Source organism: Melopsittacus undulatus, chromosome 19 (assembly GCF_012275295.1).
Source record: "Melopsittacus undulatus isolate bMelUnd1 chromosome 19, bMelUnd1.mat.Z, whole genome shotgun sequence".
NCBI lineage: Eukaryota > Metazoa > Chordata > Aves > Psittaciformes > Psittaculidae > Melopsittacus > Melopsittacus undulatus.
The window spans coordinates 421149-448627 of record NC_047545.1 but is presented as its reverse complement, the minus strand read 5'-3'; the positions used below and the strand labels follow the sequence as shown (position 1 = coordinate 448627).

At 64.5% G+C, this 27479-nt stretch overlaps 3 protein-coding genes across 4 annotated transcripts; 2 read left to right on the top strand and 1 right to left on the bottom strand.

The window, feature by feature from the left end:
- The first annotated feature begins 173 nt into the window (after positions 1-173).
- On the top strand, positions 174-6604 carry FSTL3 (follistatin like 3). Its single transcript, XM_034070767.1, has 5 exons — positions 174-288; positions 2157-2342; positions 4728-4943; positions 6116-6343; positions 6448-6604. Exons 1-5 carry the CDS (start codon positions 225-227, stop codon positions 6498-6500), a joined length of 747 nt encoding a protein of 248 aa, XP_033926658.1. The 5' UTR covers positions 174-224; the 3' UTR covers positions 6501-6604.
- Positions 6605-9725: 3121 nt separating this feature from the next.
- LOC101871889 (serine protease 57) lies at positions 9726-12392 on the bottom strand. The gene is made up of 6 exons (XM_034070904.1): positions 12284-12392; positions 11619-11837; positions 11348-11501; positions 10760-10904; positions 10219-10479; positions 9726-10133 (listed from the first exon to the last, which is right to left on the bottom strand). Exons 1-6 carry the CDS (start codon positions 12390-12392, stop codon positions 9954-9956), a joined length of 1068 nt encoding a protein of 355 aa, XP_033926795.1. The 3' UTR covers positions 9726-9953.
- Positions 12393-12466: 74 nt separating this feature from the next.
- On the top strand, positions 12467-25545 carry PALM (paralemmin). 2 transcript variants are annotated; one of them, XM_034070753.1, is made up of 9 exons: positions 12467-12523; positions 18351-18399; positions 19216-19296; positions 19372-19502; positions 20516-20642; positions 21096-21117; positions 21263-21325; positions 22211-22342; positions 23361-25545. In XM_034070753.1, exons 1-9 carry the CDS (start codon positions 12519-12521, stop codon positions 23921-23923), a joined length of 1173 nt encoding a protein of 390 aa, XP_033926644.1. In that variant the 5' UTR covers positions 12467-12518; the 3' UTR covers positions 23924-25545. The 2 variants fall into 2 exon arrangements, with proteins under 2 accessions (XP_033926644.1, XP_033926645.1); XM_034070754.1 differs by lacking the exon at positions 22211-22342.
- The last annotated feature ends 1934 nt before the right edge of the window (positions 25546-27479 follow it).

Sequence of the window (27479 nt, the reverse complement as noted above, 5' to 3'; positions counted from 1 at the left end):
TAACGAGCAGACCCCTTGTAACCCCCCCCGTCTCTCAGCGCGCCCCCATCCCGCATTAACCCCCGCCCCCGGCCGCGGCCCCCCCGCCGCCGCCGCCCCGCCCGGTGATTCACGCCGCCCCGCCGCTTTATAACGCCGCCGGCCCCGCCGCCGCCTCACAGGCAACAGGTCACCGGAGCGTCCCGGCCCGGTCCCGGTCCCGGTCCCGCCGCCCCGGCCCTGCCATGCCGCTGCGGCTGGCGCTCTGCCTGCTCGCCCTCTGCACCCCCCCCGCCGCCGCCGCGCACGGTAAGTGCCGCCCCGAGGGGGGGTCCGTGGGGGGCACCGGAGCAGCCGCTCCCCCCGGGGCCGCCAGCCCCGAGCCGTCGGTGCCGCCGCTCCCCGCCGCGCTCGCAGGTGCTCGGCGCAGGGATGGCCCGGTCCGGTGTCCCGGTGCCGTTACCGGGCTGCCCCCCCCACCCCCTCACCCCGGGTGCCGCCGCCGCGGGCTGGGGTCTCGGCCGTAGGAACCCGTTTTACCGGGGGGTGCTCGGGTGGGTGCTGGGCGCTGGCGGAGCAGCGGGAGCCGGTCCCCGGTGGTGCCACCCGGTGGCTCCGGTCCCCGCTGTCCCTGCTCCCGGCTGGTCCCGGAGGGTGCCCCGGGGGTCCCGCTGCCACGTCCCGTCCTGTGGTGCCGGATCCCGGCATCCCGCCCCCCGGTGTGGCCCGGGATGGGGTGGTGATGGGCACAACCCCACGGCCGGCCCCGGGAGCCCCCGCTGAGCCCCCGGGCTGGGGTCCCTCGCCCCAGGCCCACCGGGAGCTGCGGCTGGTTCGTGATCTGGGTGTGGAGTTTGCAGCTCGAACCCCTCCCGGTTCAGCTGACGGCGCTCCCAGCTCCCGGGGCCGTGCGGGAGCTGCTCCATCCCCGGGATCCCTCAGCTCATCCCAGCGGAGCCGCGGTCACCGCAGCCGGTGTCGGTGTCGGTTCTCCCGCAGCAACGCTCGAGTTTCCATCTTCACATTCCACGGCCACCTTGCTCCATTGCAGGGAGTGTGGCTCCATGCCCCTGAGCAGGGAATGTCCGCTGTTGCTGTCCCCAGTGTATCTCAGGACATAGTGGGTGCACCTCAGAGAGGAGGGGTGCATGGAGCCGTCCCAGTGCTCTGTGTGTGGCTGTGTCCGTGTGTATGGGGCAAGCAGGGTCGGGAGCCAGGATGTGGCTCCCAGGGAGCTTGGACCATGGGGAAGCTGGAGCCATGGGTGTTAGAAGGGGAAAACTGGCTTGAAAGAGGGATGAGACAAACCCACTGATGGCAGAGGTGTCTTGGCCTGGCAGATGCTTCCAGATGTGTCCAGGCCACTGGTTCTGCAGCCTGAGGGTTTGCTCCATCCACGGCTGCCCCATGGTGCTGGTGCTGGCTGGGGCCCCCACGTGCTTTTGGCTGAACCAAAATGGGGTGCATGGGGGGGAGCGGGGGGTCAGTGGTCCCAAGGAGGGTGCAGGAGCGACTGCAGCCCAGCACAGGCAGGATCCATCCCTTCCCCCTCACTCCCTCCCATCTTCAGCCGTTGAACAAACCTCAAACTGCAGCTAATGAGAGCAGGAACCCAAATAAGCATCAGAAGAGGCTGGTTTGCAGAGGCGGAAATCGCAGAGGAATCACTCACAACAAAAACCTCTGACTGCTGGTCCGGGGGGTGAAGGAACAAACAGGCTTTTGAGTCACAGGGATCCGATGCTGCTGGGCTGGCCCCAGCCCAAGGGCTGTGTCAAGTGCCCTGTTCTCCGGCTGGTGCCTCGGATGCTGCTTGCAGAGGCTGTGGGTGTTGATGCTCCATCCCACTGTGGGGCCTCTGGTGCATGGAGGGGGATCCAGCCTGCACAATGCAGGCATCCTCTGGTCCCCCTCTAGGGCTGGAGCATCCCCACTGCAGGGAGGGCGAGCTGCAAGCCCAGACCCTGGCCCTGAGCATCACTTGGAGCACTGGGATAACTGGTGTGTCCTTGCAGTCCTGGTGCTGTGTTTGGAGCCTGTTGGCTGCCAGAAGCACAGGCTTTGGGGTGTCAGCATTGCCACGCTGTGCCAGGGTCCATGGGGATGTCCTTGTGCACCAGGAAGATGGGAGCCAGCCTGGCACAGCAGGGATCCCTCACCCTCTGCCCTGTCCGCAGGTGGGATCTGCTGGCTGCAGCAGGGGAAGGAGGCCAAGTGCACCATGATCCTGAAGACGGGAGTGACGTGGGAGGAATGCTGTGCCAATGGCAATGTGGACGTCGCCTGGTCTAACTACACCTACCCAGGCAACAAGATCAGCCTGCTGGGCTTCCTGGGGCTGGTGACCTGCCACCCCTGCAAAGGTGAGTGGGGCCGAGCTCTGCGTGTGGGGGGGATGCTCAGAGGATGCTCTGGGTGAAGCAGCAGCGATGCGGCTGGGCTGCCCTGGTACCCAGGGTACCACTGACCCCATGCTTGCTGTGGGATGGATGCTGCCATGGAGCCAGGGCTCCCGGGACAGCCTCCGACCCCTGACACCTCTCGTTTTGTGAGTAGTTCTGTTGCTCTCTATGGAGTGGGATGTGTGGCCTGGCTCTTGGCTGTGGGGCGATGAGGCAAGGAGCTGAGCTGGGGCTCCGTGGTCCCTGTGGCAGGGGCCTCCCACCCCTGTCCCTGCCAGGGCTGCTCAGAGGGAACCTTCATAAGGTTTATTTGTAAGGGGGGGGGAAGCTCTGTTTCTTCCCCTCCGCTCCCCCTTCCTGCTCCCAAAGCGCGTGTGTGTGGAATGGCTTTATGTAACGGGCAGTTCCAGCAGTGGAAACTCTCCAGCTGTGAGTTCCAGCCCCGCCAGATGTTTTGGCGTGCGCCAGAGGCACGGATCCCCTAGTCGCAATTGCGTGGCCATGTGAGAACACGCTCGAGGACCTGCTTGACCGCAGGAGGCAGGAGCAGGTCTCTGGGAGGTCAGGTTGGGATTTGTTTAAAGGAGGGGGAAAGAGAAGGGTTCTTAATGAAACTGCTTCCTCCAGCCTGGTCCTGGCTCGGGGCTGTGCCCTGTGCATCCATAGGCTGAGTGGGATCAGGTTGGTGGGTGCTGGGAGCACTGGGACCCTCTCCAAGGGCTGCTCATGGAGCATGGTCCCCCCTTGTGCCGGGGCAGGGGGACACGGTGGGGGGTGGGTTAGGGTTAGGGTTTGCAGCTCCTGGGGATCACCGGGGTCTGGAAGCAGGAGCTTTGGAAGCGCAGTGAGCAAGGCTGGCACACACACCGCATCTCCCCACCCTGCCGAGCGCCCCATCCAGATGGAGCTGGTGCTGCTCCGCACCGGAGGCCTTGGAAGAGGGCGGATGAGCTGAGCCGTGCTCCCGCTCCCCGGGCTCGTGGGGCCGGGAGAGGTTACTCCAGGATACAACGGGCTGCAGCCACCAGCCCTGCGCCAGCAGCAGAGCCCTGCGGGATGGTGCTGGCCGGGTCCCGGGGGCTCTGCAATGGGTCTCTGGATGGGAGGTGGAATTCCTGGCTCCAGCTGCTGGGGACGCGGTGTCCCCCGCTCCAGGACCCGGGGTCGGGGATGCTCCAGCTGCCTCCCTCCCGTGCTGACGATTGGATCCTGCTGTGCCGGCAGCAGCGTTCCCGCATGGAGGGTGACCAGGGTCCCGCTTGCTCCAGCAGTGCTGGGGCAAGGGGCCAGGCCCCTCTGTCCTGGGGTCTTGTCCCTGCAGCTCTCAGCAGAGATGCTGCCAGGGCTCAGCCTGTCCCTCTCCCCTTCCCTTGGACCAGCCCCAGCTATGGAAATCAGGGAACAAGCTGGGGAACTGTCTCCCACCAGGGAATTTCCCCCGGGGAGCACAGGGCCAAGAAGACAGGGAATTTCCCCTTCCTCCTCCTCCTCCTCCTCCTCCTCCTCTCCCCTGTCTCCCAAAGTGACCCATCTCCTGCAGGGAAATCCCCCTCTGTACCTCCCAACAGCTCCCACACACACCCTGTCTGCGGGAATCCTTCCTGCTTGGGGGTGAATCCCCATCTTGGGAAGTTTGTGGGTCCTGCCTGGCCTTCATGTGGGTGCCGATGGGTCCCTGCACCCCCAACTCCCATCATTGCCTGTGTCCTGGGGAGCTTGGCAGGCAAAGGGTCCCTTTGGGATGTGTGCAGGGCAAGGGGCTTCCTGCCGTGGTCTTGGTGCTGAGCCCTTTGCCTCTCCCTATGGAGCCACCAGCACCGGGATGGGCCCCTCTCCATCCCTGCCGGAGCAGGCACAGCCCTGGGACCCCTTGAACCGGCCCCGGGGCTGGCCGGGAGGTGACCGGGGTGGGGGGGACACAAAGCTGCCTCCTGTGTGGGGACCCCGCTCTTGTGTTCAAGTCACGGAGGCACAGAGCGAAACAGGGCTGGGTATTGTGTGATGGCAGCAGCGTGTTCCCCATCGGCCAGATCCTTCGGGAGGAGCCTTGAGCACTGGGAGGGTTTTTTCCATTGCACAAGAAAATGAAATGTCTCCTTCCAAAACACTCAGCACATGGAAGTGAGGAGCTGGTGCCGAGCGGAGCGCCAGGCTCCGGCTGGATGCGCTCCCACCACCGACCTGCTCCTTGGAGCTGAGCAGATCCAGATGCTGTGTGTTGTGACCAGGGATTTGGGCCCCCCCCCCCCCCCCCGAGGGCTCGTGCGGGGCCCCATCCCTATGGATCTGCCCCTGCAGGAGGCTGGGCAGGACGGATCCTCACGCGCTGCTCCCCTGTGTCCCCAGAGAGCTGCGAGGGGGTTGTGTGCGGCCCCGACAAGGTCTGCAAGATGAAGCACGGGCGGCCCCAATGCGCCTGTGCCCCTGACTGCTCCAGCCTGCCCCGCAAGCTGCAGGTCTGCGGCTCCGACGGCTACACCTACCGCGACGAGTGCGACCTCCTGACAGCCAAGTGCAGGGACCACCCCGACCTCGAAGTCATGTACCAGGGCAAATGCAAAAGTAGGTCTGGTCGGGCCCCTTGTCCCTGCTTTGTCCCGTTCTCTCCCGGTTCCCTCTGCTTCCCGTTCTCCCAGCTCCAAGCTCTGCCTGCATGGGAGGAGATGAATGGCAGTGCTGGTCGCTGGGTGCACCATGAGCTGCTCTGGTGCAGAGGAAGAGTCCCCCCACCCCGTTGTGTTGTGGTGATGTGACCAGGCACATCCTTCCCTCTCCCACTGGGAAGCTGGGTCTCCCCATTCCCTCCATTGTGTCCTGCCCTGAACGCTGGCTGCTCCCATTGCCCCAGCACAGGGTCTGTACCCAGTGCCTGGCCATGTCCAGAGAGGGAAGCTCTGTCCTGGTGCAGAGCTCCTGGTGGGACATGGGCATCAATTGGATCTCATCCCTCAGCATCGCCTTCGCTGCGCTCCGAGCTGGCCCTGCCACCCGGTTGGGACGTGGGATGCTTCCACAGCCCATCCGTGCGATGGAGGTTTAACCTCGCCGCAGGCTGAGGAATAACAGTCCGTAAAATGTCACTTGCAAACATCAAGCCCCTTTTTTGTTCCTTTGTTAACGCGAGCAGCAATATCCTGCCAAGAGCTGTCAGAATTATTATGGTTATTTTTGCCAGCCCTCCTCTCTGAAATGCTTTTGCCTGTCAAGCTCTGGCCTGCGCAGGGAAATGTGGGGCAAGTAATGTGAGTTGGGAGCTGCAGATGCCAAATCTCCTTCCAATCCGGCAGGGAAAGGCAGGAAGGCGGAGGGAGGGCGGTGGGAAGGGTTCAACAGGCACGGGGATGTGCTGAGCACACACTGGGGGTTGCTGTGGGATGGGGGCTACACAAGCCCTGAGTTCCGTGCTAGGGTCCAATGTGACCCTTTCCCTGCTCGTGGTGCTGCCAGCCCGGCTGGAGCGGCTGCTGCTCCTGCTGCCAAGGCACCTGCATGGGGCCGCTCGCCCCAGCCGGGTCCCAGTGGGCTCAGCCCTATGTGCTTGGCTCTGCAGCCAGATCTCGGCTCTGGATGGAGCCGCACTCAAGGGCTGCAGGGCCAAGCAGTCCCTCGCACCCCATCATCAGCTGAAGGCAGGAGGGGGCTGGAGCTCCCTGGGTTTCCATGGGGCCATGCCTGTGCTTGGAGGACGTTGTCCATCCCTGGCTGCCCTTAGCTCAGTGTGTGCTTCCCTGCAGAGTCCTGCTCCAGCGTGGTGTGCCCCGGCACCCACACCTGCGTGGTGGACCAGACGGGCAGCGCTCACTGCGTGATGTGCCGGACGGCGCCTTGCCCCGAGCCCACCAGCCTGGACCATGCCCTCTGCGGCAACAACAACATCACCTACCCCTCGGCCTGCCACCTCCGGCGGGCCACGTGCCACCGCGGCCGCTCCATCGGCGTGCGCCACTATGGGAGCTGCTCGGGTGAGTGGGGCTCCAGGTGGTGGTGGTGGGGGGCAGTGGTCTCAGATCCCTCCCATCCCACCATCTCCATCACCGCTTCTCCCCTTCTCCTGCTCTGTTTCCAGCTGCGGCCAAATTCTCCGCGGAGACGGACAACGTGGAAGAGAACTACGTGTGAATCCTCCCTCGCCACGAGGCCGGAGCCAGGAGACAGGGGCATTATGTGTATATTGTACAAACCATATACCTGATATTTATTAAGATAAAACCTTCCTTTATTTATACCTGTGTATGTTATGCAGCTGCAGGGAAGCAGGGCAGGGGGCTCCCGGAGCGATTCCGAGCCACCCTGAGGATGCTCCAGCACCCGGTACCCATGGGGGTGTCGGGGCTGCCGTGCATTGGGCCCCCCCCTCGTGTCCTTGGCCGCCAGCCCTGGGCCTATTTATTTTTGGATGGAATTCTCAGTACTGTGCTGATGTTCCTGGCCCAGACCTTGAGGTCCAGAGGGAATTTGTGCTTTCGCCTTCCCAGCTGCCGGTGGCAGGAAGGGCAGCACAGTGCTGCAGAGGACTGGAGATGGGTCGATTTGTATTTATACATCTATACATACATATATATATATGTATGTAAGTTTATCCTAAGGTTTTATCATGTGTATGTTAAACCAGATTTTAGTTGAAGCTTTCCTGGTCCCCTCCAGCCCAGGCTCCCACCCATCCTTGGAGGCGATGCTGATGTGTTGGTGGCCGCACCATCATGGGCCATGGCAGCCCTGACCGGGGGGCACAACCATCCCCTTGAGCTCCCCACCCTGCAGTGCCCTCACCCGGAGCCCATTGCCCTGGTTCAGTTTGCCCAGAGCCCTCTCCATCCCTCCCTCCATCCCAGGGCAGTGCTCGGCTCCCAGAGCCGCTGTGGGGTGGCTGTGGGGAGCGTGGCTTGGCAAAGGGGGAGAGAAGGGGCCGATGACCCTGCCTGGCATCCCCTGCTCTGTTGACTGCCCTGTCAACACCCTCTGTATTTATTTTTACTACTTCTCTCATGTTGTCTGTTGTCACCTGTGTAAATAACATCTCATCTCTGACACTGAAAAGCTATTGCCTTTATATAAATGTCATATATATATTTTATATATATATATATAAATACCCTATTTTCTATTTTTGTATGTTTGCGTTCCGATTCCTGTGGCAGATGCTCTAGGAACACCCCCATTTCCTACTCAGCAGTGTTAGGGGCATTTTACAGCTGTGTGACCATTTGGATGACCATTAAAACCCAAGAATAAACGGTGCTGTGGGTCCGGTTCTGTTCAGCAGGTTCTGGGGCCACAGGAGGTGGCTGCATCCTCCAGGGTTGCACTGCTGCAGCATCACTGCAAGCTCCTTTGCTGGGATGGGGATGGTCGAGAGCCCCAGCTCCCACTTGTCTTCAAGTGTTGGATGTTTCCAGCCCGGCTGAGGCCGTTCCCTGCAGCGGGAGGAAAGGGAAGAGCGAGCAGCCAGGCAGATAAATCTGTTCCCAATATCAGGCCCTGCCGTCAGGGTTTGGTATTTCACAAAACAATTCCTGCTCGTAATTGGGTCCTGATGTGCGGCGCTTCCCCACTGCAGGAGCCCGGGCAGCAGCCCCTGGCTTGGCACCGGCAGCTCAACGGGAGCCGCATCCCCTGTGCTGGGGGACAGCACGATGCTGGCTTCCAAACTGAGGCACTGAGGGGCAGTGAGGGGGAATGAGACCTTCGCTCCTGCCCAGCACTCACTCAGCCCTCCCTGTGCTCCGGTGCCTGAGCATCGTGCAGGATCCAACCCAGGCTGCAGCCACGTTGGACCCCAGCATCTCCTGCGCCCCGCAGCTGAGCTGAAGCCTGACCAGGTAGCAGCATCGCAAGCATTAGTCAGGGGCTCTCCTGGAGCCCCTCTCTACCCACCCAACACAGCGATGCCTGCTCTGCTTTTAGGGATGGGTATAAAGGCGCTGCCCAGGGCATCCCCTGGTGCCAGCACCTGCAGCACATGGTGGTGTGTGTGGCCTGGGTTCCTCCGAGCCCGCCCCAGCGCCTTCCTCCCCAGGGCAGCTTCCTCATCCTCGGCCTTTGGCACCCGGAGCACAGGCGCATGGCCCCGTGCCGAGCCCACGGGCACGGGCTGCGGCAGCGACGTCAGCTCCTGCCGATGAGCGGGAGATTTCAGCTTCCAAAACACGGCCGTGAGTCAGGCGCCTCCTTCCCGAAGGATTTTGGGTGGTCTGGGACAAGCCGGGACAGGCGCCGGCTCTCCAGGCTTCCCGGCAGCACACAGGAGCCCTGCCCTGGCATCCTGGGGGGGGTCTGCCCCACGATGCTGGGAGCCCTACAGGGCTTTGGGGCTTCCTTGGAGGCTGGCAGCTTGGCAGGGGTCTGACCTCTACTGGGGGTGTCCCCAAGGCCATGGATGCCCATGGCTGTGGCCCCCTCATCCCATGCAGAGCAGTGCAGTGGGGAGCTGAGATTGCGACAGGAGGGGATGGAGCAGCCAAAGGCTGCCGGTGCTGTGAGGATGGTGAGGGTCTGTCTGGGGACCTCTCAGCCCAGGCCTTGGCCTTCATCCTCCCTGGCAGAGCCGCTGGGAGCTGTGGCACTGCCGGTGCTGGACACTGCGGTCACCGGTGCCTCCTGCGGGACCAGCAGTTTGCAGCCACAACAAACCAGGAGCAGGGAACGTCCATGGAGACGCTGGTGATGCCGCACGTCCCCCCCCCCGGCCCCTGTGCCCGCAGCCACCCAAGTGCCCCCGGGGGAGCACCGAGCTGCGCGCCCCAGCGTGCCGGCCCCCCCGGGCTCTGCCAGCGCCAGAGCCCATTGTCTGCCCCCCGGGGTTCGGTGCTTCCCCTGTTTGGGGGGTCCCGCAGCGCGGTGGGGAGGGTGTGGAGTGAGACGGGACAGGACAAGACGAGACGGGATGGGGTGAGACAGGGTGGGACGGGGCGGGATGGGATGGGGAGCCCCACCCCGGCAGTGGGGCAGCCTCAGCGCTGCTGGGGATGCTCTGTGGGGCAGCGGTGAATGGATGTGGATTTTGGCTCCTTTGGAGCAGGGGTTGGTCATGAGCGGGTCCCCCCTTCCTCCATTCACCCTAGGCCAGGACAAGCCCCGGGGTTGGAACCCGAAGGGGAGCAGTGGGACAGCCAGAGAGGGGGTTGTAGTGGGCAGGGGAAGGACAGGAGAAGGGAAAGCCTGGAATAACCAGCCCCCATTGAGACGGGCAGCAGCCGCCTGGGCAGTGCTGGGCAGAAGCAGTAGCCCCAGTCCACCCTCCTGGGCTCCCCATCACATCCCTGGGGTGGGCAAACCATGGTGGGGAGCAAAGGAGCTCCCCTTCCCCAGGGCTTGGTGGGTAGAGGGAAGGTGAATGAAGAGAGGTCCAGGGCCAAGGTTTTATTGAGGAAGGCAAATTCACAGCTGCAAGAGGCCAAGCAAGGTGTTGGGTCTGGGGCCGCTCAGCTCCAGTTCCCAACAGGGAGACTCAGGCTGAGCATCAGCTCCCAAACCCCCTTGGGACACGGGACCTGGGAGTCCTGGTGCTCTTCTCCCCTCCCAGGAGCTGCCAAACAGCTTTCTCCATGGGCCCCAGTCCCCCTCCCAGCCTCACTAGGGCTTTGGCTGCCCCTTCCGATGCCGATGCCCTCGCACGGTGCGATGCACCCAGTCGATGTAGTTGGAGATCTTGGTGTAGATGTCAGGGTACCGGCGGTCCCCGCACCTCTGCCCAGAGAAGGAGACGATGCCGTAAACCTTCTTCTTGAAGATGAGAGGTCCCCCGGAGTCCCCCTGCAAAGCACAAGGGGTGGGAAAGGGACGAGGGGGTCTCCTGGAGGGGGGTGTTTGGGGGGCTCGGTGCCGGCACCGCACTCACCGCGCAGACACCCTGCAGCGTGGCATTGCGGCTCGCTCCACACATCATGTTGGACGAGACCTTGCCCCGCCACAGCGTCCGGCACAGGCTCCGCTTGACGATGGTGGTGCCGGTCTCCATCAGCTCGGTTGGCCGGTCGCCGTAGTTGGACGTGTCCCCCCAGCCCAGCACGAAGCAGACGGTGCCGGGCTTCAGGTCGATGTGTGGTGAGGGCAGGCGGATCCGCTTCACGTACTGGTTCAGTGTGGCTGACCTGTTGAGCTGGGGACACGGTGGCTTTGCTGCTATGGCAGAGCCCCACACCCCATTGCGCCCCATCCCATTCCCACCCCAGCTCCTTGCTCATGCTGAGCCCCACAGCATTCCCAGCCCGTCTGCACTGGTCGCAGTGTGCTCGGAGTGAAGGACGGGAGGGAGGTTGGTCCTCACCCGCCTCCATCACACCCCATGGCGTGGCCCTGCTTCTCCGGAGAAGCACTGACATCTAGTGTCGGCTCGGTCCTGAGTGGGGCACCCCCCGGTGCCCCCCCCCGGGTCTCACCTTGAGCATGCGGATGTCGTTGTCCACCGAGCGGGGGTTGTAGTGCGGGTGGGCGATGGACTCCGCGATGCTGAAGACCTGTTGGGAGCCCTCGGGCTCCTGCAGCCGGTGAGCGCCCAGCACCACACGCACCGAGGGGTTGCGCCTGCAGTGGAGGGGCCCTGAGCTGGCGCTGCCGTGGCTGGGGGGCAGTGGGGGGGGGGGGGGGGGCAGGGAGGCTCGAGGGGTGGGAATCGTGGAATAGAATCATGGAGTGTTTTGGGGTGAAGGGAGCTTAAAGCTCATCCAGCTCCAAGCCCAACACCTCCCACTGGAGCAGCTGCTCCAAGCCCCTGTGTCCAACCTGGCCTTGAGCACTGCCAGGGATGGGGCAGCCACAGCTTCTCTGGGCACCCTGTGCCAGCGCCTCAGCACCCTCACAGGGAACAGCTTCTGCCCTATCTCTAACCTGAGCCTCCCCTGTTTCAGTTTAAACCCATCACTCCTTGTCCTGTCGCTCCAAGGCTGTGCCCGGGATGGGGGTGGCTGTTTGTGCTGTGTCCCACAGAGGGACGGGATGTGTGTGCCCCCTGTGGGACCATGGCTCACCGGGGAATGAGGCAGTGGGCTGCTGTCATCACCCACTTGGGCCACACCAGGAAGCCCCCGCAGACGTGCTGCCCGTCCATCTGGATGGAGGCGATGAAGGGCCGGGAATGGGGGGCCACCACCTTTCCCCCGATGATCTGGGTCCCCTGCGTGCCTGGGGGGGGTGCAGGCAGTCACTGGCTGCCAGGGTGTCCTGAGCACCCCAAAATGCTCCAGCCTGGGATCTCCATCTCCCACCCTGCAGCCTCCTCAGCCCCAGCTCCCCTGTTACCTGCTGGTGCCAGGAGCAGGATGGAGCCTCCCAGGCTGAGGATGAAGAGCCCAACTGTGACCATGCTGGTGCAGAGCAGGTCACTGCCACCTCCTGTGGGGCAGCTTAGGATGGGGGGGGTGCTTAAATACTTCTGGGTGCCAGTGGGTATCTCCCTCCTGCTTCCTCCTCTCTGGGTGTTGCTGCTTTGTGCAATGCTGCGGGTGGGGGGCACAGGGGCTGCAATGGTGCCTCAGGGGTAGGTGCAGCTTCACCCCGGGGCAGGGACTGCGCGTGTTCAGAGCTGTGAGTGTACCGGGATGGGGGTGTGGGGGGGATGAACCCCACTGCTGCAGCTGCCCCGGCAGTGGGCACGTTTCCTAACGGGCTGCGGTCGGAGCCTGGCTCGGGGCTTCCTGTGTCAGTTTGCCAGAGTTTGCCCAACGCGGCTCTTGCGTTGGGAAACAGGAGCAGAGAGGGGGGACCCGGGCTCCCCCTTCTCCATCCTCTCCCCTGTTGCATCTTCAGGGCTGGGTGCTGAGGCCATGGAGGTGCAACGGGAGCCATGGGAGTGGCCTCCGGCCGGGGCAATGCCCGAGGGGAGACCTCCCTGTGGTGCTGGGGGGCAAAAGGGAGTGCCCGGGGCAAGGGCCGGGACCCGCTGTGGGGCTGGCCCCCCCCCGCACCCCTAAAGCAGCCGCGCCCCGAGGCCGGGTGAGGGGCGGCGGCAGTGTCGGGCCGCGCCCGGCAGACGGAGCTGTGCGGGAGGCGGGAGCACCGGCGCGGCCCCGACATCCCTGCGCATCCCGCAGCCCCGCCGGGGATGCCGCCGCCCGCCGGGCCCTGAGCGCCGGGACGCCGGCGGCCGCCGGCCCCGCCCGGCCCCGACCGCACCGGAGCCGCTGCCAGCCCGCACGGAAGATGGAGTGAGTACCGGCCGCGGAGCCCCCGCCGGGGCTGCGGGACCCCCGCACCGCGGCCTCACCGAGCTCACACCGTGGGCTCCCATCCCCTCCAATGCGGGAGCTCGGGAGCATAAAACCGGGGGCTCGTCCCGTTCACCCCCCCCCCCAATCCTGAGGACTCAGGACCTCAACACCGGGGCCTCGCATCCCCCCCAGTGCCGGGGTTCGGGACCCCCACCCTGGGTCCTCGCTGCTCAGGTCCGTGCCCGGGGGTGCCGCGGCTCCGGCTCGGGGTGCAGCGGCGGAGGCCCCGGTGTGGAGCGGGGGCTGCGGGGGGGGCGTCCCCGCTGGCAGCGGTGCGGGAAGCGGGGGGGGGGGGTGGGTGGGAGGGGCGTTTATTTTTGTGTTTTGAACCTGTTGTTGTCGCTGCGGGACCGCGGAGCCCCCCCCCCCCCCCCCCCCCCCCGCACCGCGGCTGCTGCTGTGCGGGGTCCGGAGGGACGGAGCGGAGCGCTCCGCTCCCCGGCCGCGTCCTTTGTGTGCTGCGCTGGGGCCCTGCCGGCTCGGTCGGTGCCTGCAGGCAGGCTCAGAGCCGCGCATGGGGCTTTGCGGGCGATGGAGGGAGCAGGTGGAGGCCGGTGGTTGGGATCCATCCTGCCCTGCACTGGTTTTGCCCCTCAGGGACTGGTGCTGGGAGAGCACGGGGCTGGGCTCCTCACGGTGCTGGGTGCCAGCGGCCGTGTCTCACCGAGGCCTTTCCTTCCCTCCCATGCTTCAGTCCCCACCATGGCAAACAAGGGTCTCCCCACATCCCCTGGGGCGCATCCACCCCGCCCAGGGCCAGCGACCCTCCATGGGCCTTGTCCTGGTGAGCTGCCGGGTGCTCAACAGGTCCCACCTAGGGAGAGCCCCATGGGGTGCTGGCAAGGGGTGGGAAGGGAGGTTCTTGGGGTCAGGGTGGGCTCTGGTTGTGGTGGCATCAGTGAGGGCCTGGGGTCATGTCAGGGGTGGTGGGGCTGGGGAAGCAGAGCAGCTCCCTGTGCTGCTGGGGGAACCGGAGCTGAGCGCTCACCAAGGCAGGTCCATGGCTTTGGGCAGCTCCTTGGTGTGCTGGTGCCTTCAGAAAAGAGCCTTACTGGGGAGGAAAACGTGTGTGTGGTTTGCTAAAAGGCAGGGAGGGGAAGGACAGAACCCAGGAGCACGATGAGCCCTGAGGAGCAGGATGAGGAGCTGCAGGAGCCGGCTCTCAAATCCTGGTCATGGGCAGGTTTAGGAAGGTCCTAGGGCAGTGTGGATGCAGCGAGAGGTCTCCTCTGATGTCAGCCTGGCTTTGCAGCAGACCATAGGTGCTGGGGAGCGTGCTGCTGGCCTTGCTTTGGCTCCTGCTTCGGCTTGGAGCTGGCAGTGGCTGGAGGAGGGTCCTGGCTGCTGCGAGCCGCTGGTGCCTGGGGAGGTTTGGCTGAAGATGTTGGTCCCATCGGAGCTGCTCCTCTGCCCCATGCTCCTGCTGCTGGTGATGCTCTTGAGCAGCTGGAGGTTGTGGATCTCCACATCTGGAGCTCTCTCCTCTGGCTCTGCTCCTAGTGGGGACCCTCCTGGTCCTGCCCTCCCAACCCTGCTCATCCCTGATCCAAAACTGGGAAAGGAGGGAGGTTTCTGCCTGAGGAATCATTGGGAGTGCTTGGGGCTCTCCACCTGCTGCTGGGGAGAAGCAGAACCCCACTGATGCTCCACAGGCTGGACCAGTGCTACCTCCCGACCGGCTGCAGGGAGCCAGAGGAGGACAGGTCCAGCCCTGCAGGGTTTGGCCGCTTACGGTGGGATGGAGCCTCTCGGCTGGGCAGGAACCGGAGCAGGTTTCCTGGGAAGCTGCCGGTGTTGGTGTTCCTGCTTCCTGGCCAGAAGCAGCCACTTTCCCTGCACAGGATCTGTGTGTGCTGTGGCATGGGCCCGTCTCCAGCAGCGGAGGTGCCGGCAGCACGGAAGGGATGGGGGGGAAAGCCGGGAAGCACCAGGGCAGGGTCAGGCACAACCGGACCCGTCTGCTCCATCGGAGGCAAGCGAGCCCCTGGGCCCCAGACAGAAGCTGCTCTGGGGGATGTGGATGAGCCCTGCAGGAGCACAGAGAGGAGCTGGGGCGGATCCTGCCCCAGCCAGGTGTTTCCTGCTGGAGATGGCTGGATGTGGGATGAGCCCAGCCCCTTGGCTCAGCACTGAGGACCCAGCTCCTGTGGGTTCCTGGGGCTCGTGGGGGTGCCCTTGCCTGGAGCCACATTCCTGATGCTCCTTGGAGCCTTGTGCGTGCCCATGGACATGGGATCGGTGTGGGAAAGCCTCACTGCCTTGTGTGAATGGGGACCCAGGGACCGAGTGACACAGCCCTGAGGTGCCAGGAGCCGTGTCCCGGCCGGTTGGTGCTCCCAGGCATGTGGAGAGGTCGGCTCCATGCTCATTCATAAACTGTAGGGAGTTTCCTGGTGGAGCCTTGCTCCTCTGACTGGAAGGGAGCTGGAAACCCGAGTGTTTGGAGGGCACTTGAACCATTGTTTGAAAGATCTGTAATTTTCCAATCAAACTCCCTCCCCAAGCCTCCGTTCATCAAATATTCATGGGATCCATTTTCTCCTGGCACTCCCAGCCCACATCTCAGCCCGGAGAATCAATCAGGCAGCGCCGCTTGCTCTAATGCATCCTGCGTTTTCGGGAGCCTGGGGCTGCCATCTCCTCCTCCCACCTCCCCCCCACTTCCCTGCTCTCCCCATCTCCTCCCGATGGATGGGGCTGCCCAGGCAAAGGGATACAGGGAAGGAAGCACCGTGGGGCAGGGATCGGAGGGATCTGACCCTGTTCCCAACCACCCCGCACTCGGCTCTGTGGTGTCACAGCTTTCATTTGCCTTTGTGGTCGATGAGCTCACAGCGAGGGCGTTCGATAGCGGCCCTGCTGCTAATGGCTCCGTGACGGAGGCTGCAGCCTCCCCACGGCAGCATCACTCCAGGCCCAGCCAAGGGGCCCGGCCCTTGGCACGGGAATGGGGCTGTAAATCAGTGCCGGTGCTGCCGTTCACACGGGGTCCAGGCCCTGCAGCCCCCCCCGATCCCCGGTGCCGGTGTTGGGGGTCCAGGGTCTCTCCCTGCCTTCCCCTTGGCTTGGAGCTGAGCGGGTGGAAAGGGAGCGGAGGTCAGGGGAGCGGAGGAGCAGCTCGGCGTGGCTCTTGGCACATTTGGATGAGCTAATGGCAAAAAGCAGAGGAAGGCAAATAAACATTATTGTTTCGTGTCAGGCGGGGAGGAGACAAAAGGTCACGGGCTTCCCTTGTGATGGTGGGAAACGGCAGCATCAGCAGGGCTGGAAAGGGCTGGAGAGCAAAGGGAGAGCACAGTGCATGCATGGGGCACACGCGTGCTCCCACGTGTGTGCGGATGCATCCCGGGGCTCCAGGGAATGCTGCTGTTGCAGGTGGGAGTTCCCAGGACATCATCCCCCCGGTGCCACCCACATCCCTGGTCCTTTCAGCCTCATCTCCCACACTACAGCCCATGGCTTTCCCAGCCATGTGGTGCATCCAGGAACAGCTCGAGGAGCTGCGCTGGGAGCCGCGGGGCTGGGACATGCACAGCACGGACACCGGGCAGGAGAGCATGAGCCTGTTCACTGCTGCTCCGGAGACTGGGTGAAGTGAGGGGGGAGGCGGAAGTGCTCACTCTGGGCTTCTTTTCCCAGTTTGTGGTTCCTTAGGAGCCCGGTGGAACTGGGTTTGATGGCGCTGGTTTGGTGGCACTGGGTTTGGTGGTCCTGGTTTGGTTGCACTGGGTTTGGTGGCACTGAGCTCAGAGGTCCTGGTTTGGTGGCACTGGGCTCGGTGGCCTTGGTTTTGTACCACTGGGTTTGGTGGCCCTGGTTTGGTGACACTGAGTTTGGTGGCACAGGGCTCGGAGGTCCTGGTTTGGTGGCACTGGGCTTGGAAGTCCTGGATTGGTGGCACTGGTTTGATGGCCCCGGTTTGCTGGCCCTGGTTTGGTGGCACTGGGTTTGATGGCCCCAGTTATGTGTCCCTGGGTTTGTGCATCCCCCTCCCAGCGGCTCGCCCCGTCGCCATGGCGCTGTTGCCATGGCGCCGTTGCCATAGAACCGCCTCCCGCCTCGGCGGAGCCATCAGTCACCGGGGCCCCATTGGCACCGGCCCGGCCCAGGGTGCTGAGGAAGAGGAGGATGGTGGTGGGGTGGGGGGGGGAAGAGCTTGGCTTGGGCCCTGGCTCCATTTTCCTGCTCCCGGCAACCCCAGGGCCAGGGCCCAGTGTTCCCAGTGTGATGGATCAGTGCTCCCGGGGCAGTGGCTGGGGTCCAGCACAACGTGCTGGGGCAACTGGGCCCAGAGGGTGCAGTGAGGGGCATCCGTCCTGTTCCATGTCTTTCCCTGGGACAGGAAGATTCCTGGCGTTCGCCCCGGGAATGTGGAGCCTGTAGCAAATAATGGAAAATAAAGAGGATGGAGGAGGGAGGAAAAGCAGAACAGGACATTTCAGGAATGCTGTAAAAGTTTGGAAACCTTCAATGGGGCAAGATCCAGGAGAGGAGCAGGCCCTGGTCCAAAGTGCTCTGAGTCTGGGATGCCATGAGCTGGACTCGGGGGGACCCATGAGGTTTCACCCTTGTGCTGGAGCCCAACACAGGGTCCATGGTGCTCCCTCCATGTCCCATGGGTTCCGTTGCCATCCGGCACCTCGGCATCTGTGTTGTGTTCCAAACCGGACACCCCAAGGTGAACCGGGGCTGCCCTCCCATTGGGGTTGGTGCTGTATGAAGCCAGGGCTGGCTCCAACCCGTGTCAATGGGTCTGTGGCCCCCAAGTGTGCAGCTGCAGTGGGACCGTGCTTCCATCCCGGCTCCTTCCTAATGGCTTTTCCCGCTGTGCTGGGGCCACGGCGCTGCCCATTGCATCCGGTGAGGACTCCTCTCCTGGGAGCTGTGGGACGGATGTGACTGAAGCACCGGGTCCTAGAGCCATGGGCTGGAGCTGAGGCAGGTGGGGCCCCTGCCTGGGTTCCCTCCTTCCTGCAGGCTCTGGGAGCCGAGTGGCACGGATCCATTGCCTGATGACACCTCTGTGCCTCCCATCCCAATTACTGTCACAGCTAAGCACTTCGTTAGCGCTGTCTGGTGAGCATCCAGCCGCCTCCTGTGGTGCTGGAGCATCCCCCGTCACCGCAGGGCCTCGGGCAACTGCTGGACCTGCACCTGATGCTGGCGGCATCGCAGCTCTCACTGAGCCCCATAGGGATGCGATGCCGGTTGTGCTGGGCCAGGGCACTTGTGGCACATGGGCACAAGGCCCCCAGTGCTTGGAAAAGCTGTGTTGGGACCCAAGAGGCTGCTGTCACCGGCGGCATTCCGGGCTCATGGTGCGCATCCATGTGTCCGTGCGTGTGTGTCCGTCCCTGTGTGTCTGCACACGTGTGCATGCGTGTGCCTGTGCGAGCAGCCCGGAAAGGTCAGCGTCCAGGAAAGGTGTCAGCAGCCAAGGAATGGGCTTGGAATGGAAAGTGTGAGCCAGGTTGAACCGCAGGGATGGCCAGGACCGGGAGTCCTGCTCCAGCCCGGCCGTGGTCACTGTTTCCATCTGCGCCATGGCAGGAGTGGGTCCGGCTGTGCCAGGTCTGGGCAAGGCGCCTGTCCCCATGGGCAAGGGGGACCCAGCTCTGTGAGGGGAAGGGGAGAAAGAGGGGGCGGAAGGGAAGCATCTGGCCCATGGCTGTGTCCTTTGGCTGGGGGTGCGATGTGGCCCAATGTCCCCATTCACTGCACCATGGTGGCCACGCTCCTCACTGCGCTCTGTGCTCTCTTGCAGGGCTGTGGAGGCCAGCACCCTTCAGCAGGAGCGGCTGCAGGCCATTGCGGTGAGTCCCAGTGTCCCTGCATCCCAGTGTCCCTGCATCCCAGTGCCCCTGCATCCCAGTGTCCCCACATCCCAGTGTCCCCACATCCCAGTGTCCCCACATCCCAGTGTCCCCACATCCCAGTGTCCCTCCATCCCAGTGTCCCTGCGTTCCAGTGCCCCCACATCCCAGTGTCCCTCCATCCCAGTGCCACACAGGGTGGGCTCCAGCGGGAATGAGGGACACGCCGCAGCTCAGTGCAGGATCCCACAGGGCTTGGCTGTGCTGGTGAAACAAGGACAGAGTGAGCAGGAGGTTTAATTAATGAAGCAGTATCTTGATGAGCCTCAGGAGGGCAACAAGCATTGATTCCCCTTCCCCCTTTCCCAGGATGGGGCTGGGGATGGTGCAGATCCAGCCATGGGCATTAGTGGTCCCATTCATAGCAGCCCCCTTGGCTTTGGGTTGGTTTTGAACCCCGCCACGGGCTGGCAGCTTCCCCATCCCATCCGCTCCCAGCCCATCCGCTGCACAAAGGGCAAATTGTTCCTGGCCAGAGGAGAAGGGACGCGGGTGACGCTGCCCAGGCTGGGGCTGACCCTGCTCAAATGATCGGGATCTGGTTCCCCTGTCTGGCAGCTCGCTCCATGGGGCCAGGCGAGGGGAAGACACCTGGAGATGGGGAACAGAGCCCCAGGTCTCTGCACCCTCTGTGCCTCAGTTTCCCCCGGTGAGGGCAGGGATGGGGCAGCTCCCGGTGGGATGCATCCTTGTGTCCCTGTGTCTGGGAGCCCCTTGCCTGGCCCCTTCCCTGCCTGACCCCGCTCATCCCTGCAGGAGAAGCGGAAGCGTCAGACAGAGATCGAGAACAAGCGGCGGCAGCTCGAGGACGACCGGAGGCAGCTGCAGCACCTCAAGGTGAGGATGCCCTGGGACCCCCAGGCTGTGGCTGCACCGGTGCCCTCAGCACCCTGACCCCCTTCTGCTCCCCAGTCCAAGGCTCTGCGGGAGAGATGGCTGCTGGAGGGGGCCCCGGCCTCAGGCTCCGAGGAGGACGAGGCCATGAAGAAGCAGATGCAGGAGGATGAGGTGAAGACCAAGGAGCTGGAGGAAACCATCCAGAGGTAACGGGGATGGTGCTGGGGTTGTGGGACCCTCCAGAGCCCCCCTGCAGGAGGGATGCTGAGGTGCAGCTTGGTCCCATGTGCTGAGCGTGAGGCACAAGCACAGGACGTGATGCTGTGATTCCACTTGGAGCTGCAGGGAATAGAGTTGCCTCTTCATGGTGCTGCTGGTGCTGAGCCATGAACCCCCCAGTTGGGTTCCTGCTGCCTTTTGTCCGGGGGCTGCATCCGGTCCCGGAGCCCATCCAGCCCCCCCGAGCACGGACACCCCCAGGGGGGCTGCTGGGTCCCTGCACCCATGGACCCAATGCGGTGGCTCAGCCCTTGGGGAAGGGGCCGGGTGGGAGGTTGGTGGAGAGCAGCCTCAGCCCCTGCCTGGCCCCGTTGTGCCTGTGCTGCCGGGGGGGGCCGGGCGGGTGTCCCGGCGGCAGGAATGCCATCCGTCAATTACCGCGCATCGGTGCAGAGAGGGGTCAGGCACCAAGGGGCCTTTGTGTGGCTCTAATGGTGCAGTGCATTCCTCCGCCGGCGCCTCTCGGTGCTAAGGGGGGCCTCGGGGGGGTGCTGCCACAGACGGGTCCCATTGACACAGACACGGATCCCCGGACCTCTGCTCTGCCCGGTGGGGCTCATGGCCGGGGATGGGCAGTCGTCCTCATGGGAAGCTCAAACAGGAGCAGGGATGCAGCAGCATCGCTCCTTGCCACCGAGCACCAGTGTGTGGCCTGGCTGGATGTCACTGCATGGGGACAGCAGGACACCCCATGGGGTCAGACCCCATCCCTGCCTGGTGCCCGTGAAGGGGGTTCTTCCATCCCATTGCCCAAGGGACAGTGATGGCTGTGCTGGAGGTCGATTGGTCTGTCCCTGTCCATGAGCCCAGGGGCTGATTTGTGCCTCCACTCTCCCTTGTGCTGTGGCACCGGCCCGTGTTGATGGCTGTGCTGCCTGCACCGCACTGCCTGCACCGCGCTGCCTGCACCGTGGCCTCTCAGCCCTGGCTCTCCCCACAGGCTGGAGAAGGAGCTGGAGACGCTGGAGAACAGCAGCTCAGTGGCTTCCACCAAGGAGAACCTGGCAGAGGTGGCAGCGGCACCAGCCAAGGAGGAGAAAGCCGAGCCCGTCCCCAACACACAGAAGGTGGGCATGGCCGCGTGCCACTGGCAGCGTGAGAGGGGTCACAGGATCCCAGCCTGGATTGGGTTTGAAGGGACCTTAAAGCTCCTCCAGCTCCAATGGCAGGGACCCCTTCCACTGGAGCAGCTGCTCCAAGCCCCTGTGTCCAACCTGGCCTTGAGCACTGCCAGGGATGGGGCAGCCACAGCTTCTCTGGGCACCCTGTGCCAGCGCCTCAGCACCCTCACAGGGAACAGCTTCTGCCTCAGAGCTCAGCTCAGTCTCCCCTCGGGCAGGTTCAAGCTATTCCCCTTGGCCTGTCCCTCCAGTCCCTGATGATGAGTCCCTCTTGGGCAGCCCATCCGGATTCCTGGGCAGGGGGAACCAGCGGTGCTGGTGCTGTGCCAGGTCCCGGGTGCGGGTGGGTGCAGGGCATTGGTGCGTGGCAGCTCTTAACCTCTCCCTTCTGTTTTGCAGAGTCCCCTGGGCACTGTCAAGGGTAGGTGATTCCCAGTCCCTGCTCCCGGCTGGGGCTGCCCTGGCTGGTGTGGGGAGCTGGGGCAGCCCCATCCCCTGTCCCCATCCCCTCCTGCGCAGCGGTGCCATCCATGGGCACACGGGTGTCTTCCCCTCTCCATCTCCAGCCGAGAAGAAGGTCTCCAGCAGCCCCATGAAGGCGGTGGAAGGCACTGACATGATGAAGGCCGGTAGGTGCCTGTTTCCCGGGAGGAATGCTCCTTCCCGGCCGCTTCCCCGCTCCCGTCCGCGCCGCCCCTCGGCTCGCTGCTGCTCCGCAGCCCCGGCACCGCTCCATGGCTTTCCAAGCCCAAGGCACAGAACATCAGTTGTTGGCAATCAGAGGGTTTGGTTTCGCTTCCACCTCGTGGCTGGTTCGAGGTTCAGGGCCCCCCTTCACCCCCCATTCCATGTCTCTGCTCCAGGTTCATCCTTCACCTCCCAATCTCTTTGCGGCTTCTTGGCACACGGGTCAGGGAGCAGCGCATCGGCTGCCGGCGTGGCTGACCCTGTGCCCATGGCCCCATAGCCCCATAGCCGGCTGCCAGGGGGAGCAGCCAAGCTGGGGGCCCTGGGGCCAGCTCCGCTGCTGAATGGGGTTGCTGTGGTTTTGGGGGGATGGCTCAGACCAGGCTGTGGCAGAGCCCATTTAGGGTCATTGAAGCAAAGCACCACCGGGATGAGGCGATCCCGGTGCCAGGAGCTGAAGGATTGGTGCTGAGGATCTCCCATTCCACCGGGACCAAGGGGCAGCCCCAGTGCCAGCACCCTTGCAGGGGGATGCCACCAAGCATGAGCTTGGTCCTCAGCAGCCGGACAGACGGACACAGGGGATGCAGGGGATGCAGAAGCGGAGGTAAGGGGATGCTGGGATGGCAACGGCCCCGCAGGTCCCGGTAGGAACGCTGTGCCCGGGATGTCGCACCCGCCTCTGCCATTCACCACTCCTGCTGCCGCCGCTGCCTCGCTAACACCGCTCAGCACCGCACAGCACCGCACCGCACCGCGCCTGCTCGCTGCAGGGGCTGGGGAGGGCCAGGGCCGCTGTAACACGTGCTGTGTGCTTTGTGTCCCAGCCATGTACTCGGTGGAGATCACTGTGGAGAAGGACAGAGTGACTGGGGAGACCAAGGTCCTGTCCAGCACCACCCTGCTCCCCCAGAACCACTGTCTGCAGGGGGTCAAAGTGTACGAGGATGAGCTGAAAGGTACGGCCGGGCCCACCAGGAGCAAAGGGCAGGGCACAAGGGAGCGGCGGCCAGAGCATCCCAGCGGGCACCAGGGCCGGGAAGCGCCGGGGCTGCCTTCACCAGCTCTGCAGGGATCACTGATGGGGGCAACCCCACAATGGCCCCGGTCCTGCACCCCGGCCCCCCCCGGTGTGGGATCCATCCGTGGTGGTATCAGCCCTGGCCTGTGCATCGTGACCCTGAGCCGCTGCAGCACAGAGAGGATCTGCTGTGTCCAAGACCCCGGGGAACGTGGCACTGGCACTGTGGTGTGCCCAGGCTGGCTGCAGGCACAGAGGATGTGCAACTGTAGGGACCAGCCCCTGCCTTTGAGGACCTCTGGGAACCTGCTCCAAAGGGCCTGGTGACACACAAGGGATGGTTGTGTCAGTGGCAAGGACCAGCCATGGAGCTGCTGCATGTTACTGGGGACACTGGTGGCCAAGTGGTGACCATCTCCGAGAGAACCATGTGGCACTGACAGCCAGTGCCATTCAACACTCTCACTGTGGCCGTGGCTGTGCCGGACCACACCAGCCTGGCTCTCAGGACCCCTGGCTCCACGATGCACCTCGGCAGCGATCGGCACAGGGCAGCGTGTGCTGGTCCCGTCTCATCCATCGCTCCATCCACGCGCTGTTGCACTGATCACCGCATGATGCCCCAAGTCAAGTGGAAAACGCGATGAGCCGGAGGCAGCGCTGCTGCCGTCTGCTGCCCCCAGCAGAGCGCCGGGACGCAGCGGGATGCGGTGGGATGCGGCAGGACGGGGATCTGCCGCAGAGCATCACCGGCAGCTCCCGAGGAGCTGCGGGCCGGGAGCGGCTCCTCACGCTCCGCTCTCTCTTTGGCTTCCCCATCTGCTGCCGGGCAGGGACCGGGCGGTGTGGGGGGGTCCGGGCCTCGGTGCGAGGGAGGGAAGGGGAAGGTTTCCATGGGCAGGAGCTCGCCCGGGTCCGGGCGCGCTGCCCTCACGCTGCTTCTCTTGTCCCCGCAGTGGTGCACGCGGTGAGCGCCGAGGACGGGGCTCTGCAGAACGGGGCTCATCCCCTCAGCTCCTCCGAGGTCGAGGAGCTCCTGCACAAGGCGGACGAGGCCTCGCTGAGCGAAGGCGCCGCGGCCAAGGCCGGTGAGGAGCCCGGCAGCGCCGCGGGCAGCCGGAAGGCGACGCCGAGACGGGAGATCACGGGGCTGCAAACCAAGGCACGGGAGAGCCCCGTGGCCGAGGGCACGGAGCCGAGCCGCGAGCAGCCGGTCACCATGATCTTCATGGGCTACCAGAACGTGGAGGACGAGAACGAGACCAAGAAGGTGCTGGGGCTGGAGGGCACCATCAAGGCCGAGCTGGTGGTGATCGAGGATGCCGAGAGCAAGCCGGAGCCGGCGCTCAAGGACCACGCACCGCCCAACGGCACCGCGCTGGAGCCCGCGGCCGCGCAGCCGCTGCGGGAGGAGAGCCCGGGCGGGCAGAACCCGGGCCCCAACGCCACGGATGCCAAGGAGGCCGAGCAGGACACGGACGTGAAGAAGCAGCGCTGCAAGTGCTGCACGGTGATGTGAGCCCCCGCCGAGCCCCCGCCGCCCCGGCCCCCCGCTCGCCAGGCCCGCACCGGGCTCCTTCCCACCGGACACGGCCCCTCCTCCTGCAGCACCAACACGGGAGAGCTCCAGCCGCGGCCCCTCTGCCCAGTGCTGCCTGTGCTATTTATTAGAGACCCCCTCATCCTCCTGCCGCCGACGCCGGAGCCTTTCCCCCCTCTCACCGGCAGCTTCCCACCCGGAGCCGGCCGGGGCTTGGAGGATGCTGCTGCTGCATCCGTAGGTGACTCCCGGGTACCGGTGGCCAGCGGGACCCAGCACAAGAAGCCAGCCCCATTCTCTGCAGCTCCATCATCCACTTCTGCAGGGAAAGGCCTTGGGCTGTCGTCCCCCCCTGCCCTTGCTGCCCATGGATGTCCCTGCTCCATCCTGCATCCTCAGTCTTGGGCTCCCCAAGCCATGAGCCCCTCTGGGACTGAGCGTGGCCAGGCAAGGAAAGGGTGCTAAAGGCAGCATCCCCTCCACAGTGCTGGGCACCGCTGGGAGCTCACAGGGTGCCATGGGCCATGTGTGGCTCCCACTGGAGATGCTGCTCTGTCCCCCTGGATACCCTGTGCAGGAGCACCTCCAGTGATGCTGTCACCATCCAGGTCCCAAGGCTGGGGCCATTCCTCCATCCTTGCTGGGGCTGAGCGGTGGTGGCCGGTGCCCGTGTCCTCCCAGGGTGAGCTGGGTGGTGATGGCAGCGAGGGAGCCCAGCCCCATGGGGCCAGCAATGGGGCAGCAGCTCCGGTGCCTCCTCAAACCACAGGAGGGGGGGCCCAGCCCCGTGTCCCCCACAGCGGCAGCTTTTAGAGCCACGTTCTTGGGCCCCTGGCGAGTGGGACAGCCCAGTTCACCCCAGGCACTGGGACTGGGAGCTGCTGGGGTTCCAGGAGGGTGTCCCTGGGAGGCTGTGTCCGTGCTGGGACTGCGCAGCCCTCCCCATGCCCCAGCCCTTCAGCGGGGATTTCACCACCAGCACCAGCGTTTCCTCCCCACTGAGACCCGCTGGGGCAGGCGGGGGGCCCCCGGCAGCACCCATGGGTGCTGATCCCATCTCAGGGCACCTCTGCCCTGCCCTGGGGTGGGGGCTGTCTCCAAGAGGGTGTCCCATCTCCCACCAGCCCTGTACCAGCCGGGCTTGCGGTCCCCATGCCCTGGGGGACCCCCCTCCCCGGTGCAGCCGGTGCAGAGCACTGGGATCAGCCCATCGGGATGCGGGTGATAGAACTGCCAGAAATGGGACTCAGACCCCCAAAGCCTTTCCTCCCTCCCACCCCCCTTGTGTGAGCAGTGACACCCCCCCCCATAACATCCCAATTGCTGCCCCCAGTTACAACCCAGGCTGCAGTTTCCCCCCCCAACCCCCCGCCATGGAATCACTACAGGGATAGGGGAGGTGCTGGGGCTGTATCCCATGGGGAGATGATCCCAAGCCCCCTGGGAGAGGCAGGGCTGGGATGGGGAGGGGGGGTCAGCGGCTGGCACCTCCCGGCGGGACACAGAACAGGGGCTCAGCCCCACGGCTCCTGGGGGCTGGCTCCGGGGCCGCCTATCACCTCCTGCACCCCCTCGCCCCCCCCCCGGGTCCCACATTGCCCCCCCCCCCGGCCCCTTCCCACCCTCTGCCCCCCCGCGTCGCAGGGAGCGGGATCGGGCCCCACGGGGCCGGGGGGGGGGGGGGGGCTGAGGACCCTGTCCTTGTGTCCCAGCCCCATCCCGCAGCCCCCGCCCGGCTCCGCTGAAGTGCACTTCCCGCATTCCCGAGCTTTTCACTTGTGCCGAAGCCGTTTGAACTCCCCCCCCCCCCCCCCCCCCCCCCCCCCCTCCGGCCCTCCCCGTTGTTTGTAAAACACCCGAACCGAGCAAATAAACTGTGTGAACAACCAGCCTGGAGCCTCTGCTTGGGACTGGGAATAGCACCTGATGGGGGGAAGAGGCCGGGATGGGGATCATGGGATGATGGGTATTGGGATGCTGGGGATGGGGGATGCTGGGATGAGGATGCTGAGGATGGCGATGATGAAGATGAGGATGCTGGGGATGTGGATGATGAAGATGTGGATGTTGGGGATGATGGAGATTGGAATGATGGGGCTTTGGATGCTGGGGATGGGTTCTGTCAGCCCCTCACTGCTTGGGCTGTGGTCTCTCTCATCCCTGCCTAGAGGCTTCCATCATCCTCTCCCCTCTGGCTGTTTCATGGCTGCAAGAGCCCCATGTGGAGACACCGGTGCTCCGGCCTCAGCTCCATCAACCACGAGCCTTGGCACAGCCGGTGCCGGACCAGCAGGAGGGCAGGACATGGGGATCCCAACTGCTCCCCACGTTCATTCTCCCACAGCAGCACTGGAGCCAACCAGCCTGGGGCAGAGCGGAGTGCTCAGGGTGCAGGTAAGGGCAGCACCACCCTGCTGCCAGCCCCGGTGCTGCGGTGATGGACACATGGCCACAATAGAGGAGTGCGGAAGAAGAGGTGGGTAGGAAGTGGGGCGCTGGGAGGATGCAGGTGGGTGCCCAGGTGAATGGGATGTGGCAGCCCCGATTCCTGCTTGTCCCAAGGGGCAGTGACCCTCTGGTCCCATCATCACTGCAGTCTCTGCCCACCACAGGTCCTGGTTGTGCCTGGAGCCGGGATGCCAGGGCTGGCTCCAGGGCAGTGGGGCCCAGCCATGCCCGGTGCCAGCACCAGAGTCCTGCACACACCCTGCCAGGGTGTGGTGAGCTCCTGCTCCCCACATCACCCATGGACTTTGTCTCAGCCCCAGGGTAAAACAGGCTCCTGTGTCCTGCCCGGAAGCACAGAGCTGCCTGGCAGCTGCACCAGAGCCACCGGCACCGGGACACAGCCCAGAGCACCCAGAGCGTGGCTGAGGGCACCCAGCATCAGGCAGGGGTAAGTGGGACCTGCTGCAGGCTGACACCATCACAGTGCTCCAGTCACCTTCCAGAGGGAGATGGCTCTGGTGGGGAGCAGAGGTGTTGTGGTGGGGCAGAGAGGATGAGGATAGGGATGAGATCCTCATCATCGTCATGGGGTTGGAACTGGATGACCTTAAGGTCCTTTCCAACACAAACCATGCTATGATTCCATGATCTCCTGCCCCCAACACAGGCACAGTGAAGGGCTGAGCATCCTGGCACAGCATCAGCCACGATGCCCTGGGCCTGGAAGGAAGGAGGGTGGATTTGAGTGCTGGTACCCCAATCCCAGGGTCCAGCAGCCATGGCCACAGGCACTAAGGACATCATGGCCACCACACCATGGTCCTGCCCTAGGCCTGTTGGGGTTTGCCCCTCCTGCAAAGGGGCTGCTGGGGAGCAAGGCCTTATCAAGAGAGGCCCCATGGTGTAAACAGGGGAGCGCAGGCGCTGCTGCCGCCGCCTTCACCCAGACCCCCGGTGCTGCAGCCGGTGCGGCTCCATCAGCGCACGGACGCTCCGGCACCTCGGTGCCCCCATGGCCGCGGCATCACCGGCACTCGGGGGCCAAGCTCAGCCCTCCCGACGGGGCAGACACCGGCAGCGGCGCTGG

Coding starts and splice junctions, on each gene's coding strand:
- FSTL3 (XM_034070767.1), top strand. CDS start 225: ATGCCGCTGCGGCTGGCGCTCTGCCTGCTCGCCCTCTGCACCCCCCCC. Junction 289..2,156: donor CCCCGCCGCCGCCGCGCACG/GTAAGTGCCGCC, acceptor CCCTGTCCGCAG/GTGGGATCTGCTGGCTGCAG. Junction 2,343..4,727: donor GACCTGCCACCCCTGCAAAG/GTGAGTGGGGCC, acceptor CTGTGTCCCCAG/AGAGCTGCGAGGGGGTTGTG.
- LOC101871889 (XM_034070904.1), bottom strand. CDS start 12,392: ATGTCGGGGCCGCGCCGGTGCTCCCGCCTCCCGCACAGCTCCGTCTGC. Junction 11,838..12,283: donor GGGGCGCGGCTGCTTTAGGG/GTGCGGGGGGGG, acceptor GCACCATTGCAG/CCCCTGTGCCCCCCACCCGC. Junction 10,905..11,347: donor GCCCACTGCCTCATTCCCCG/GTGAGCCATGGT, acceptor CCTCCACTGCAG/GCGCAACCCCTCGGTGCGTG.
- PALM (XM_034070753.1), top strand. Junction 21,326..22,210: donor CACTGACATGATGAAGGCCG/GTAGGTGCCTGT, acceptor TTTGTGTCCCAG/CCATGTACTCGGTGGAGATC. Junction 22,343..23,360: donor GTACGAGGATGAGCTGAAAG/GTACGGCCGGGC, acceptor TTGTCCCCGCAG/TGGTGCACGCGGTGAGCGCC.